We start from the raw sequence: 15,581 nt of genomic DNA, 5'->3' as shown, positions 1-15,581 counted from the left end.
AATAAAAAACGAGATTACAGCAGCTTTATGTCCAAAATCTATCTGAGCAGTCTGTAAATGCTCAATTTAAATGCTTCCACCACTGTCAAGTAAAGCATGGTCTAATATATATGCAAGGAAAAAAACACCCAAATTGCATCCTTCCGCATTATCATCAGTTTTCATACAGATATAAGTTTCAACTTATTTCTTCATATGTCGACAAAAACACCCAGCAGGAGGAATACTACAGATAACAAAAGTCAATTTATCAATGAAATATGAAACAGAGAACTTTATTTCAACATCTGTTTATTTTAGACACCTGCACACTCTGTCAGAAAAGAAACTACATACTTATGTAATCTTAAATGATAATAAAGCACTAATGACTTTAGTTGTTCTTTTATCTCAGACATGTTAGGATGTTATATACATTGACATGTTTCGGCGGAAACTTCTGCCTTCCTCAGAAGTGTCACTTGGTGGTGGTTGTGATGTGTCTTCATCAGCTGATCTGTCAATCAGCCGATATTAGGGATCAGATCAGGTAAAAACGCATCACAACAACCACCAAGTGACACTTCTGAGGAAGGCGGAAGTTTCTGCCGAAGCATCTCAAGATATGTAACATCCTGACAGGTCTGAGATAAGAGAACAACTAAAGTCATTATCAGAAACTTAAGACATAATGAACACCATTGAACTGATAATAAAGCACTGTTGTCAACCAACCAGTGCTTTATTATTTACAGATATATACTCACACTCGACCCCACACAGTACAGTAATAAAGATAATAATAACAACTATTTACACATTTACAGAAACATTTATATTCTGACATCACTCATCCAAATCAAACGCAGTGTAGGTCAAATGTGTAGCGACAAAATGAAGCTGTAAATAAAATATTCATCTCTTTTTAGGGATGACAACATTCCCGCTGGTTGCTATGGGGATGAGGAGTTTGCGCTGGTCCATGCGAAGATATTTTTCAATGAGCACTTCCACTGGTACCCTGTCGTTCACGTAACCCTGCCTGCAGAGAGCAGAAACACAGCAGTGAGGTCAGATGTAAGAAAACAAGTGAAAAGTGCCAAACATTGTTGATGTACGCTGCTGCTCTTATAGATGATACATATTAGAGCGATATTTCAGAATTTGTGTCACTGATGCTGAAAGCTCATGTCACAGACACCTGTTCATTGCCTCAGACTTAACATGGAGCTATATGTAAGAAATCTAAAGCAAATAGTCGTAAAATCATCCTAATATGTCACAGAGACTAAGGAATAATGTTCATATAACATACTGATCTCACCGACAACAATAGTACAGCCAGAATATTTACATCTAAAAAAATTTTTTGCAGTCCGCAAATCATGTTTATGTTTTGAATTTGTGTTTTGGCCTGTTGCGCCACCCACCGCCGTCTACCAGTCACGCAGCCAGTAGAGTCTCAGCATCAGTTACAGTTACGACTGAGCTACAGCAGCACAGCAAGCAGCATTAGCAGTGTCCCAGTACATAGCATTAGCAGACGGCTCCTCCTCAGCTGTATCCCGGCAGCAGCGTTAGCAGCAGAGAAGCCGGACTTGCTCGAACAGTCCGCTGGAAAACCGAAGATCAAGGACGCGGCGACGCGGCCCTGCCACGGCAGCCTCTTGTGGGCAAACGACTCGCTGCAGTATTTTGAATTTGAGCGCAGTAACCATTTTGGCCGCATTCTTACATACAGCACCTTTAACACGGAGCTTGTGCATGCCATCTAGAGGTTGATTGATTAATTAAAGGACAAGTTGGAACTGAGAGTCCAATATGAAGAAAAGAATGTGTGACTGAAAGTGTTTTACACCGAAATGGCAATGTTATGGCATTTTATTTTAAAATGTTACATGCAGAAGTCACACAGTTATAGGGTAACTGTGGTATTTTTCAACCTAGACCCTATTTTCCCATGGCTCAGACTGTTGTTTTAATTGTCTGACATCATTATGGAAAGGATCCGTACAGAGATAGACCTTTTTGTTAAAGGGTAAGGGCATTTTTGTTTAAAGCTGTAGTTGGTAACTTTAATAAAAAAACATTTATTTCATATCTGAAACTTTCTATATTCACACAGCACCAAATGAGACAGATAGTCTATGAAAAGAATCATATACTGCTGCCTATTCTATTGCCTTGTTGCACTTCTAATGGCCTTACTACATGTGAATGAAAACCAAGCAGAGCCAAGGAGTCTCTGAGGCCGCTGTCAATCATGTCAGTCACTGCTGATGAACTTTGTCAAACTGTCAAACTAGGCAGTGCTGATCGAATCAAAATTCTGTTACTGCAGTGTATATTTCTCGCCTCAAATGTTTTCAGTGACATATGTTAGTGTACTGTTTAGCTGTAAAATAAGAAATTCTGTGACCTGGCTGCCATGTTGGATACAGTTAAAGGGAAGTACCAAGCACCGCCCACCAGCTGTACCAACTTTCTCATTTTACAGCTAAACAGTACACTAAAATATGTTTCTGATAACATTTGAGATGAGAAATAGGCCATGCAGGAACAGAATCTTGATTCATAACTGATGACCTGGCTGCCATGTTGGATACAGTTAAAGGGAAGTACCAAGCACCGCCCACCAGCTGTACCAACTTTCTCATTTTACAGCTAAACAGTACACTAAAATATGTTTCTGATAACATTTGAGATGAGAAATAGGCCATGCAGGAACAGAATCTTGATTCATAACTGATGCCTAGTTTGACAGTTTGACCTAAGTTCGCCAGCTGGGATTGATCAGTGATATCTGCGTTAGAGACTTCTCTGCTCTGATTGGTTGTTTTGTGCGCATAGCGGTCTGATTCTAGTGAATGCGATTAGAGGCAGCACATGGGGAGGACGGATATAATTTTTTTTTTCACAGTCTGTCTTATGCACTTCTTTCAGAATATAGTGAGTTTCAGCAAATGTATCTGTATCTCAAACTAGAAACAGCACCAAACTAGCTATCATCAGAGCCACCAGACTCCATTTAAATTAACAGTAATTTTATCATTGTAACACGCACTTCATTTGTAAAGCACTCTGACTCTGTTTTATCTTTGTAGTTTGTTGTCACATCAAAAACAAAAAGTCATTAATGACTGTCTGCACACTGAATGAAGCACACAGCTCACTTACCTTTTCAACAGCAGCTCAGCATCTTCAGCCTCTATTGTTTTTCTTTTTGCATGAACAGCATACGTCTCCAAGTCCTCAGCCAGCCGGCCGAAGTATTTATCCATTCTGTTAAAAACGGTGACTTACAATGAAGCATGTGTACACAGTATAGACACAAATCCAAGATGTCCTCACCATATTGCAGTGCAAACAAAAAAAAACACTCAAAACCTGTACAGATATAGCTCCTTACATGTCTTGTAGGACAGGGTACACATCTGCTGACACCTTCGTTTTGGCAAAGTGCTTGAACACGGCCATTAGGTAGCTCTTTGGAAGGCCTGCCTCCTTTTTAGCCGGGCCTCTCCTCCTCTGTCTCACTTGCTTTGGCTTAGGTGCAGGAGAAGCGTCACCTGTGCTGCTGCTGGTAGAACAGATATTAAAAGAACATATCAGTAACATAACTTAATGACATTTAAATTTGTTAAATTTAACATCGGACGTGTTTTAACAGCCTGGGTCCATCTTAATATGTATTATCATAGTGTAAAACACGTGCCAGTGTCTCTGTTAAAAAGGACAAGATGTTTGAGTGTAGCACAGAGTGCAACTTACCTGGCTTGAATATTCTTTAACACAGAGGGTGAGGCCTGAGGATCAGCCTGGAGAAAGTTCCTCTTCTGTTTGACAAATGCTGGAGTCTTGCTGGGGAGCTCTGAAGATTTTAGAAAACAGCACATTTTACTTTTAAGCTCTCTTCACACAGGACCAGTATTGTTTGGGGAGCCCATGTGACTTGTAATAATTGCAGAGGTCATCCATGATCTTAATCCTGTTTCAAGCTGCCATGTTATTGATTTGTCCACTGCATGTTTCCCCAAATACAGAGGTTGTGATATATATATGTATGTGTATATATATATATTTTTTTTTCTGCACACACGAAACACAGAACTAGGAAGGAGGGAATTTCTAAATCACATGAGGTCCCCTGGTAATACTAGTCCTGTGCAAAAGGGGCTATTGCCACATTTTAAAACAACACACACACACACACACACACAAAAATACACTGACCACCATTCTCATCATCTTCATCCTCCCACTCCTCTTCCTCCTGTTCAGCAGGATCCTGAGCAGCAGCTTCCTCAGGTGAATCATCACTTAGGTGCCCACTGTCTTCAATATCTGGCGTCACCTCTGGAAGTTTAAAGGAGTCCTCTTTATCAGCGTCGGGCTCGGCCTCTGTGTAGGAAGCGTCGGTGTGTCTCGGGGTTGAGGACTCGGACAAGTCAGGGACCTCAATATGAAGCTGGTCGCCCTCATGGTCTCCCATTCCCAGGCTGCTGTGTGCTTTGGACTTGCCATCGGACCATCCTGAATGTGAACATCAACACTTACAAATTAGAACTTAAGAATATCTTGACATCTCAGTTTTTTTAAAGCTGGGAAATAGAGAAATATTTCTATATTAGCATTAACCATTTAGTAGTTAGCATTTGGTTAGTCTTAGGAGTTCTGTAGATTATAGATGTTACTGTATAGTACATGCACTTTTTCTTTAATCTAGACATGTTCATAAACACACCTTAAAATACAATTTGCTTCATGTCTGGGCTCCTATTCTCAAGTTAATTGTGTTTTTTCTCTCTGTTTTCTGTGAATAAAATTAAATTGAATTGATTGAACAGCTCTTAGTTTATGTCTTTGTTTCACTTCAACACACAACAAGCACAATAAACGACGTATATTCAGTGTTAGGGCTGCAACTAATGATTATTTTCACTGTCAATTAATCTATCAATTACTGTCTCCAATATTCTACTTGTTGTTTGGTCTATAAAATGTCACATAACAGTGAAAAATATTGATCAGTGTTTCCCACAGCTCAAGATAACATCCTCAAATGTCTTGTTTTGTCCACAGCTCAAAGATATTCATGGAGGAGAAAAGAAACCAGAAAATATTCATATTAAAGAAGTTGGAATCAGACAATTTTGACTCCTTTTTTTTTTTTATAATCACTCAAACCCATTAATCGATTATCAAATGAGCTGGCATTTAATAGTTAACAACTAATGGATAACACAGTGTTATCCATACTGGTAGTTAAATGATTAATGAATTAATCAAAGAGTCAATCCAGATAATTTAATTTAATAATTCAAACCACAATGCCAAACATTTTACTTTAAAATTTGAGGCTCTGCTGCTTTTCTCTTATTAACAGATTTATAAATAATAACAATTCTTGTGAGTTACAGTGAGAGATATGATATGTTTTGTCCTTACCTGTCTCTGTGGCGTCTGCCAAATCTCCCTCTGCCTCTGTGACGGGCACAATGAGTCCACCCTCAGAGCGTTGAGCCCTTCGACTGATGTGTTCCAGCTGTTCTGGTGGCTGCTCACCATCTTCCTCCTCCAGTTCCCCATCATGCTCATCCTCAGGTTGAGAATCAGCCAAATCACCCTCTTCCTCAGATTGAGATGTAGCTGCAGGATCCTCTTGATCACTTTGATTTTCTGCAATGTCCTGCTCAGACTGATTATCGACAGCACCTTCCTCCTCTTCTTCAGACTGAGAGTCAACTGCACCTTCTTCCTCTTCTTCAGTTTGGGAGTCAACTGCTCCTCCTTCCTCTTCTTCAGTTTGGGAGTCAACTGCACCTTCTTCCTCTTCAGTTTGGGAGTCTGCTGCAACCTCCTCTTCCTCAGACTGAGACATGGCGGCAACATCCTCTTCAGGCTGGGAGTCAACTCCACCTTGCTCTCCTTCAGTTTGAGAGTCAGCTGCATCTTCCTCTTCTTCTGTTTGAGGCTCTGCTGCAGCCTCAGCTTCATCAGACTGAGACCTGGCTGTAGCGTCATCTTCAGTGTGAGCATCAGCTGCATCTTCCTCCTCTGTTTGAGCTTCTACCCCATCCTCCTCTTCCTCAGACTCACCTCTAACATCCCGTTCATTCACACGGTGCTCAGCTGTACTTTTCTCTCCCTCCTTTTGAGATTCTGCTGCATCTGTATCCGTAAAACGTTCTTCACTCTGAGGTTCAGCCCCCTCTTCGGTTGGAAATGCATACATCGACTTCTCTTTCCCTGGCTCGCTCTGCTCTACCTCCATCTGCTCCTCCTGCTCCATCTGCCTCTGTAGCTGAGACGCCATCACCGTCAGTTTGTCCTGAGTTGCGACAATGGAAAAGCTGGAGGTCATGGCATCAGGCTGGGCATAGAGAGCCGTGTTGCAGTGGAGGATATCGGTCGTGATGTCAGGTTCACTGAGTTTGCTCAGGCCCAAAGTGAAGCCCTCAGAGTGGGCGGTCTCACTGAGGCCACGCTCCACCTGCATAAAACTGCTCACTCCTAAATGACAGGAAGGGAGAGTCAACAAAAGCATCAGCAACAACACCGAGTACAGCAGTCACAGATAACTCACTATTATTTTCATACATACTACACTATTTGCTCCTGCTTTCCAAAAAGTCACAGCTATATCTGCATCTGTTTGCTCATGTAGCTGAGCTGGAGTTTAAAATTTATATTTAAAGATGCTCCATAAGAGGTCAGAATACACCAGAGGGAGGCAACTTTAAGTGTCAGATAGCTTAAGTAGAAACACAAACATTACAGCTGCTGACCAGTCTCAGCAATAAGTTTAAAAAAAAGTTCTGGGTAGTACTAAGGGACATTTTTCTTTCTTTTTGACACTTTACAGTCTAAAAGGTTAATAAAAACCGAACAACTTAAATGAATAACCAGTGCTAGGGTGGGTAACCAAGTAGTATCGAAACTTCTCCAGTCAAACAATACCTGCACTCAATCCTTTTTGTACCCAGGTCGAGAAAAAAATGACTTTTTTTCAAATGAAGAAGGAAAAGAGGTATCAAATGACATACTCACTGTAAGGTTACTGGTATCGTAAGGTTTTAAACAATACCAAACACTAATCAGTGCTCTCATTTACTTGTTAAACACATGATCATACATGGAAAAAAGGACACTGTTTTGATCATTATAATCACCTCCCATCTCCCGTTTATTCACAGCAGCACCAAATTCTTCTACTGTGATTTTTCGACGGTTAGAAACTCTTCTCTGCAGGCCCTTCTTCTCAGTCCGAACGTCCACAAAGGGTGTTTTTAGACTCAGAGAAGTGGAACTGCAAAACAGATTGAACAGACAACATAGCTATCAATTAGCTCATTAACATTGTAAACAGCAAGCAAACTATTTACATGTTAAAAAAAAAAAACAACAACAACTACAGAACCCTTTTTTTTTTTTACCTTGACAAAGACAGTGACGAATGGTCATCTGTTGATTCTTCATTTTCCTCCTCAACATCTGTAAGCACAAGCATTCACTGATCCAGCTTATATGTGTGTACATTCACTTGTAGCAGGAGTACACTGAGAACACTACAACCTAATGTACATGTTTCAACTTACAATAAACAATCTTATAAAATCTCATCGAAACACTGAAGCCTATCAGCAGCGGCTTTAACCTCACCTTCTCCATCTTTAAGACGTTTTTCAAAAGCTGTCACATTAAGGCTCCGACGTGGTCTCTTCCTGCTCAGTCCCTTTGCGGTACTCACTACATTGCCAATAGTTAGATCAGGCAAGTCCAACCCTGACAGCTCAATACTGAAAGTCAAGCAACACAACATACAACACAACATAATTAAACACACAAACAAACAGTTAATATTGCTGAAGAGACTCCAAGGCAGGGAGGATGTTGCTATGGCCCAGCAATGGCATAAAAAGCTGACACCTCACACAGCTCACACCTGACATCAGAGCAGTTATTTAAAATACTGTTACACGCACAACTCACCTAGGACGCTTCCTCGTAGTGTTGGAGTCGTCTGATGATGGCTCGGGCTCCTCTGGCGCAGCTATCTCATGAACCACAGGAGACTTTGCAGGCTCTGAATCACACGACAAATGATATGGGTAAAAGAAAAACAAACAGCCGCAGCATTATGTGCAAATAAAGACAGGCCCATGCACATACCTGTCCGCAGGATGTTCCCAAGTATGTGCCTCGGTGTGTCTGCATCATCAAACAGCACTGAGGTTGTGGCTGGTGTGTTTATTTTTCTGAGCACGACTGAGGCAGTCCTCCTTTTAGGAGCAGGCAGGGATTGCCTGGTTATACTCTGGAAAGAAGGTAAATAGGTCAACTTTAAGACAGCAGGTCCATTATCAGCATTACATCTGCTCGCCTTCCTCACCTCTCGTAATTTATGTCTCAGGCTGCGTCTAAGAATGTCCTGTGGGGTTTGGGCACCAGCATCTTTCTTGCTCAGTCTGTTGCTGCTTCTGGTCGTGCTGCTTCTCTGTGTTTTGGAGGCACTTGAGACAAAACAGCTCATAATTAGTTCAACACTAGATTAAAGTCAGACTAAGATTCATTGCTAACAACATAAAATCAAGAATTTTTGTGGCATGCTGTTAGAATTGGTCTCAGTGGCTTTGCATCTGGTATTAAACTAATTATAAGATCAATACAAAGTCATTGAGACTCACTTCTAACAATGTGAGAGCAAGATTTTTTTTTTTTTGTAAAATTACAGGGGAACTACACCCATTGTAAAAGTTCATACATGTTATTCCCATGGTCAAAGACAATCAAAAAATATTAGCAACATGAACAGCTCTCTTCCAAATCCAAAAACTAGAGTAAAAGTCAAATTTGTGATGTCGTCAAGCATAATTTCTGGAGCTGCTCCACAGACAATGAATTGGAAAAGATGTTACAGATGACACTGAGGGGAGCCACAGGAATGTTCTGAGTATATGGGTACGTTTTTTGTTTCAGAGCTGAGAACAAAGAAAACAAACTTTCTGTGGGTTCCCAAAATCAGTCTCCATTCATTGTCTATGAAGCAGCTCCAGAGTTTATACTTGATGACATCACAAGTTTAAGATTTGGTACTCTGGTTTCTGGCTTTGAGAGACAGTAGCTCATGTTCACAGATATTGACTAAACTTTCATAGGCCCCTAAATAATTTAAGTGCAGTAAAATATTAGTTTCCATAGTTTTACCCCATTAAATATGAGTTTAGCAGCACAAGCTACCAACTTCAAGCTTCCTCAGCCAGGGCTATGATAAATATTAGCTTTACATTAGCTAGTTTTAGTTATTTAACGGTTGAAACAATTTGACTTTGCTAATTCTTTCACAGAACAATTTAGTGAAGTGCTGTTGAAGTACCTGCGGGTGATGGGAGTCCTGGGTGTCTCGGTGCTGAGAATATTTGTCAGCAGGACCCGAGCAGACAAGTCCTCCGTGGGATCCATTTACCAAGCCGAGCTGAGACAGTCAGCTGGTTAGCTGAGGTTAGTTAAAAGCTAACGTTTAGCTAAAATTCGCGAACGAAACACAGTAGCGTTAACCGTGATAACGGTTAGTTGAGTCCAACAAACGGAGCTGAGCCGAGGACAGTGTCATTCATCACAATTTTTATCTAGTTCAACATATTTACCCTGTGTTGACTAATGTCTCCGTGCTTTCAACGGATTGATTCCTCACGCTGTCCCGCGTTATTTTTAATTGAAATCTCGCGAGAAGGCGGGTTTCTTCTTCTACTTCAGCTAAACAGCAGTTTCCTACCAACCACAGCGGTATCGCCACCAACTGAAGAATCTCTGGAGAACACGGAGTCCAACGTTTTGTAAAGAATATAGAAATAAATATGTTATTGAGTTGAGTTGTGTGAGAACACTGTTTTTAATTCAGTCCCTTTTAAAGTTAACTAACTGTACCGACAAACTATTGCTCACCAGAACAGTTTCATTTGTCACTGTGACACAGCACACTCTGCTGGACACAAAGGGGAATAACAGCTAGTGGGAATTAAAACACTACTGGGAAATGATGAGCTCTGATTTCGCCCATCCTGGCCAATATCTGCCTGGGAATCAGGCAGGATGTGCGTAATAAAGCCAGAAAGACGTCAAGCCTCAGTGTGGCACGTAGCCTACTGTGCTCCTCTAAACGTAACAGGTTAGTTCGTATGGACAGGAAATTGTTGTGACCAGACATCAAGAAATGACGTGTGTAATTGTGAGAATAAGTACGTTACCATTTGAAAAAAAAGAGGGTATGGGTGAACAAGATAAATGCATGCATGCAATGCATGTAGTGTCACTGACATCACGACTTCCAGGCACTGCTCTCTACTGTGGGTGTATTCTCCAGACTACACAACCTCAAAATGTGACAGGAAATGACTGGATTCCCCCTGATTTGGGAACTAATTAGCTATAATATGTTGCTTGCACTGTTTACTTTCACAGTGACACCTTTCATGTCACCGGATCTAACTACTTTTACCGTGTTTTCGTCTTGTGTCAAAGTTACTGTGTCCTAAAGAAATACACATCAAAGTGAGATTGAAATATATTTAATAATTAATACATTCAAAAATAAATTCATAAGTTAAACAGGTGGTCGCCTGTTTTATTCATACAGTCATTGATAAGTTAATGATCCCCTTCCCCCCCTTCACACTGGAAATCAGCCTTCATTCAGCGTCAAGGGGTTGTTATGTGTTCGGCGAAAAAGTCCAAAGGCTGCTCACACTGACGACAATATCAGTGACGGAGGTGCGAAGACACGATGACTTAGAAATCAGGCCTGTCCTTCTTCAGCTTGGAGTAGTCCATGTTGATTTTGAAAAGCTGGAAACACATGATGGACACAGTCAGTAAGAGGGATGGCGATATGGACTTTGAGGCAAGATAAGAAAAGATGATGCTTGTGGAACAACATGCATTACTGATGCAATTGTACAAGGCTCATACTTTGTACTGCTGGTTGGGCTCCATTTTGTTCCAGGGCTCGGGGTTGTTCTTGCGATCCCAACTGAGGACGAGAAAATATGAAATGTTGACACTTAAACACACACACACACACTGAGGTTTAATAAAAACCCAAGAGCTGACAAAAACAAATTTCGTGTGACTTCATTAGTCAGCTACACAGGCTGGTTGAATTTACCTTCTTTGACCCCTGTGGAACAATTGTGCCACGCTGAACAGCCACTGGTTAAAACTATCTCCAAAGAGTTTGAAGCTCTTATGTGGAGTTATTAATACCTTATCTGGAGCAGTCCAGATTTCAGTGGGAGAAAGACGTGGGAATAAATCTGGATGGGGAACTATGGGGTGATTTGTGCAGATATAGATTAATATAGTTAAACTTTCTGCATCAGCGCCACACAAACGGCACAAATACAATTCCAATATATCATCCCTTTGTTTTTGATGTGGCTTAGACGAGGGAACATTCCTTGGGGGGTAACTTGAGGGACTTCGGCAGGGGTTATGTGACACCTGATCCAGTATTTATAGTGTCGTCTTTCCATTGGACGTGGAGATTTGTTTACTGGGTAACTTTACCAAATCAAACCTTAAAAATAGCCCTGCCATAAGGCTTACAGACATTTGTTGGCTATTGCTAAACAATGTATTTCGTCATAATGGAAATCAAATGCTCCCCTCCAAATTGGAATGAGGCTTCCTAAAAATATATAGCTGTATACCCTACAGAGAAGATAACTTTCTGGTTGAGGAATAAGACTGAAACATTTTACAAGATCTGGCAACCCTATGTGAATTATATGGAAACCTCCATTGTGTCAAACTGATTCTGTCTATGTGCAGTCTTCCTGTATTGAGGATGTGTCTGACCATATGATCCTTGATGCAGAAATCTCGCAACATTTTGCTCAGCTGGATTATTTTATTCTACTTAAAATGTGTATTAGCATGAGTATATAAAAATAAACATGGTAAGAAACCTGAAAGGGCTTATGGTGAAAATCTCCTCTCTAGAATTTAAAATCTATTCTATTACAAATAATATTTCTCTCCCAAACATGAGAATACAACAGACAAAACAAGAAAATATAATAATCATAAATAAAGACGCATACACGTAAACATAACTGCTACATTAACTATGGCTAATTATGTTTAGTTTGCATTGTCATTTATTGTATTGTCACATTCTCAGAAATGGCAGAGACTTACGAGACATCAGGGTTTTTCAGAGCCAGCCGACACAAGTACGTCATGCTCATGGTTGCCCCGCCACCGATGAAGACGAAGAGGGGGATGAGCTAGTGGGCAAAGAAGAAGAATGCAAGTTTGTTACAAGTTATAAGGACAAGACAACCAACAGCAAAGAGTTAGTGTTGTTGATTCCAGTGGTTTTTGTCTTGAGATCTGTGTATTCATTTTTCACATTCATGTATGACAGAGATCATGACAAAACACAACATAACACAATACAGAACGAGGGCCGTGACGAGAGATATTGCCTCTTCCATTCGAAACATAAAACAAACATTTACACATTCTCACTGAAACCATTAAAAATGGTGTTAAAAAGGTAAATAATCAGACAGTAACAATTCCATATAGCTCATCAATGGGTCCCAAGTCTTATGACACAGCCGTGGGCTACCTCTAATAGCATGGCATTTTCTCTAAGGGAACACATAAATTGACCTCATCAATCCACTGAGTAATATCCGGGGGATCTTATGACTCTATTTAGTTGTGATGCATCTTTTGGCAGCTGTAATGGCTAGGCTCACAAAACCCTTTGTCCTTTGGGAGATCTTCTTCTGTTTAATTCGAATAAATTCAAAGGCAAAATGATCCAGTGATTACAGGAAGGTCTATAATTTAGTGCATCACATTTCTGACCTGTTAGTCATCTGGTGACCTCATGTTGGGGTTTTACTCCACTCCAGCAGCACAATTAAAAGTGTGAGATGCCAGTGTACAGCTTATCAGTAACTACAGATACAGTATGTACATATGAAATAGTCATATATGGTGATTGTTTGACAGGCATGTCAGTAACCACCTACGTAAGATTTCACTTGCCATACTAGTATACATCATAACTGTTTCTTTCCTTTATAACAACAGACATTTTCACTTAATAGAAAGCTGAGATAGACACACTCCCACCCAGTGGTCTATTCATGGAGATGGTGCCGTAAAGCCGATTGTTTAACCCCGTCGTCCTTGAATTATCAGTCTCTTTGCGTGCATTGCTCTGGCCTTGAGTCATATGTGCTTGTGTACGTGCTGCAGTGTCCCACATTTATGGCTGTGGACATACAGTACCGGTATGTCTCTTAAAGGGAAACAGTATACATATATATATGTTAGCCTTACATACATGATATGTCCCACATTTAAGAAAGCTAATTTTAATTGCGGCTCCTGTATAAATGTGTTAGCGCCTCAGTAGAGCAGGTGTCTTCATTTTTAGAGAAAATATAATCCCGTCATGAAGCTCAAAGGGCGGGAGAGCAAACATATAACAAGCCTTTACAGCAGGGAGGATAATAACAGGATATATATGATGAGAAATGATGTAAAATATGGATTATAATGCGGATTTATTGGCGTTAAATTGACCAAATCGGCCATTTTATCATTAAAAATGCGGAATTACATTTCTACATCATACACATTTGTCATTATATTAATCTCCCACACACTATACATTAAGAAAAACATCCTAAACGTCGCCTTAATTAAGAAAAGCCGCATTATCATATCACTGGATATAACGCGTCTGATAATTAAGCTGAGGTTTGGGGTAATGGGCGCGCGCACAGCCACACCACCGCGTCCTCACGAGCGTTTTCAATGTCACCGGGTCGTTGGCATGTTATAAAGACACACAGTGTTCAGTACTCACAGCAGGGTGGCTCTTCAGCTGTTTGGCGACTGTCCCCAACATGGTGGCCATTTTTCTGTCAGGGTCCGTTAACCTCAAGATCTGCCGGGAAAAATGTGCGCTGCTGCTGCTGCTGCGGAGAAGCTCGTGCGACTTCCTACTGGTCTGACTGTACACTGAACGGCACACCAGCTCCTCTACTGTCTGCCAATCCCACAATGCAACAGCTGTATGCACTGTAGATATGTGTGCCCTGCTGTATTGAGTATCATGTGTGTGCGGGTCTTAAAGAAAACTCCTCACTGAGCTACTTCCTGTGTCATATATCTTCTTTAACACCAGGTATGAGCGCGTGGAAAATACCACGAGACCTATTCTCCTGTATTGTCATTGTATGGTAAGGAAACAGAAGTTCACTTAAATACTCAAGCTATAAAAGAAAAACCACATTAAGCTCACATACTTTGATTCAAGATTACAATCTTACATAATAATCAGAAAGAAGGTCTTGCCAATGTCACCACAGCGACCATTTAGTAGCCACTCTAGAGCTTTCTGTCATAGCACATGGTCTTCACCAGCATGTAGTTAGTCTATTAAGTTTCCAAGGGGGGGGGGTTCTGAGCACTTTGAGGATTTTTTCGTCGTCCATTTTGGCTTAAAGGCTTCTTTCCGTGATAATTTGGTAATTCTATACATATGAAGAAGATTTAGAGCAGGGCTGTCAAACATACGGCCCAGCCAAAGGGTCTAATCGAGTCCAGCCTCACTCTGAAGTCGTCGAAATCCAGCGCTCCAGTAATTTGCAGCGTCAGAAACCAACAAAAAAAGGTGTCCCTTAACATCGGCATGATACACGGCCAGTTGCCGTTTTAGTTTAACCTCGTCAGCAGCATCAGGGGGAAATGCAGCGGGACAAGGACGAAAGTTAAGGCGGTGAAAGTCGAAGTTGGGCTGACGGGATGGGTGGTGGATGGGTCCAACAAACACCGACTTTCACCCAGGATAGAAATAGTCGCCTCCCATAAGATACTGAAGCCAAACCCTCTCTTTCTGTAAACCAAACCACGTATTTTTGTCGCCTAAACCCAACCATGTGTTAGTTGTTGAAGAAAAAAAATGGGGACAGGCAATGTTCACTATCAATTGACAATTGTATATTAGACTATTTTTGCACTATATGCTAGCGATTTAATTCAAGATAGGTAGATGGATGGATTATACGCTTACAGTTTTACAGTTGAATGTTGTATGTTAACTCTGAAGAAAGACAGTTGATTGTCGAGTCTCATTCCCAGGTTGTCAGATACTGGATTGTTAGTTCGGTCCAACAACCAACCTTAAGCGTGTGTATTTGACAACCTGCGAATGAGACTCAGCAATCAACTGTCTTTCCCCAGAGTTACATACAGCACCTTTAAGTTTGCACCCTTCCCCCACTTTAACCAAAAACCTATAAACAGACATCATATGTACAGAAGACAAATCTAAGTACATTACAAAAAAAAAATTGATCCAGGACAAGTCGAGAGAAAACTGAAAATAAAAAGACATATTCTCATGATGGCACATGGAAGTCATCCTGTTTTTGTTTTTAAACAGTGTACGACTTGGGGTTGCTGACAGGGCAGTTCATTTCTAAGACAGTCAGACACTGCACGCAGGAGTGAGATGGCGTATCCTCCACTGAACATGGGTGCTGAAGTGACCTATTTTACATTTTGTACTACTT

The 15,581-nt window shown here is 40.8% G+C and overlaps 2 protein-coding genes across 3 annotated transcripts; both read right to left on the bottom strand.

Annotated features, from left to right (window-relative positions):
* Positions 1 to 564: 564 nt before the first annotated feature.
* On the bottom strand, positions 565 to 9,675 carry cenpt (centromere protein T). Of its 2 annotated transcripts, none has more exons than XM_049563159.1 (13): positions 9,356 to 9,675; positions 8,372 to 8,492; positions 8,152 to 8,296; positions 7,972 to 8,065; positions 7,642 to 7,778; positions 7,416 to 7,473; positions 7,152 to 7,288; positions 5,428 to 6,492; positions 4,213 to 4,512; positions 3,751 to 3,850; positions 3,389 to 3,559; positions 3,157 to 3,261; positions 565 to 1,021 (listed from the first exon to the last, which is right to left on the bottom strand). In XM_049563159.1, the coding sequence occupies exons 1-13, from the start codon at positions 9,439 to 9,441 to the stop codon at positions 895 to 897; spliced, it is 2,646 nt and encodes an 881-aa protein (XP_049419116.1). In that variant the 5' UTR covers positions 9,442 to 9,675; the 3' UTR covers positions 565 to 894. The 2 variants fall into 2 exon arrangements, with proteins under 2 accessions (XP_049419116.1, XP_049419117.1); XM_049563160.1 differs by having other exon boundaries at positions 3,389 to 3,556.
* Positions 9,676 to 10,531: 856 nt separating this feature from the next.
* Positions 10,532 to 14,129, bottom strand: ndufa4b (NDUFA4 mitochondrial complex associated b). The gene is made up of 4 exons (XM_049564270.1): positions 13,871 to 14,129; positions 12,178 to 12,266; positions 10,948 to 11,008; positions 10,532 to 10,824 (listed from the first exon to the last, which is right to left on the bottom strand). Exons 1-4 carry the CDS (start codon positions 13,919 to 13,921, stop codon positions 10,768 to 10,770), a joined length of 258 nt encoding a protein of 85 aa, XP_049420227.1. The 5' UTR covers positions 13,922 to 14,129; the 3' UTR covers positions 10,532 to 10,767.
* Between the last annotated feature and the right edge of the window lie 1,452 nt (positions 14,130 to 15,581).

The sequence above is a fragment of the Epinephelus fuscoguttatus genome, linkage group LG20 (genome assembly GCF_011397635.1).
Source record: "Epinephelus fuscoguttatus linkage group LG20, E.fuscoguttatus.final_Chr_v1".
In the NCBI taxonomy this organism is placed as follows: Eukaryota; Metazoa; Chordata; class Actinopteri; order Perciformes; family Serranidae; genus Epinephelus; species Epinephelus fuscoguttatus.
The sequence above is the reverse complement of the archived record's forward strand: the minus strand, read 5'-3'. Positions and strand labels throughout refer to the sequence as shown.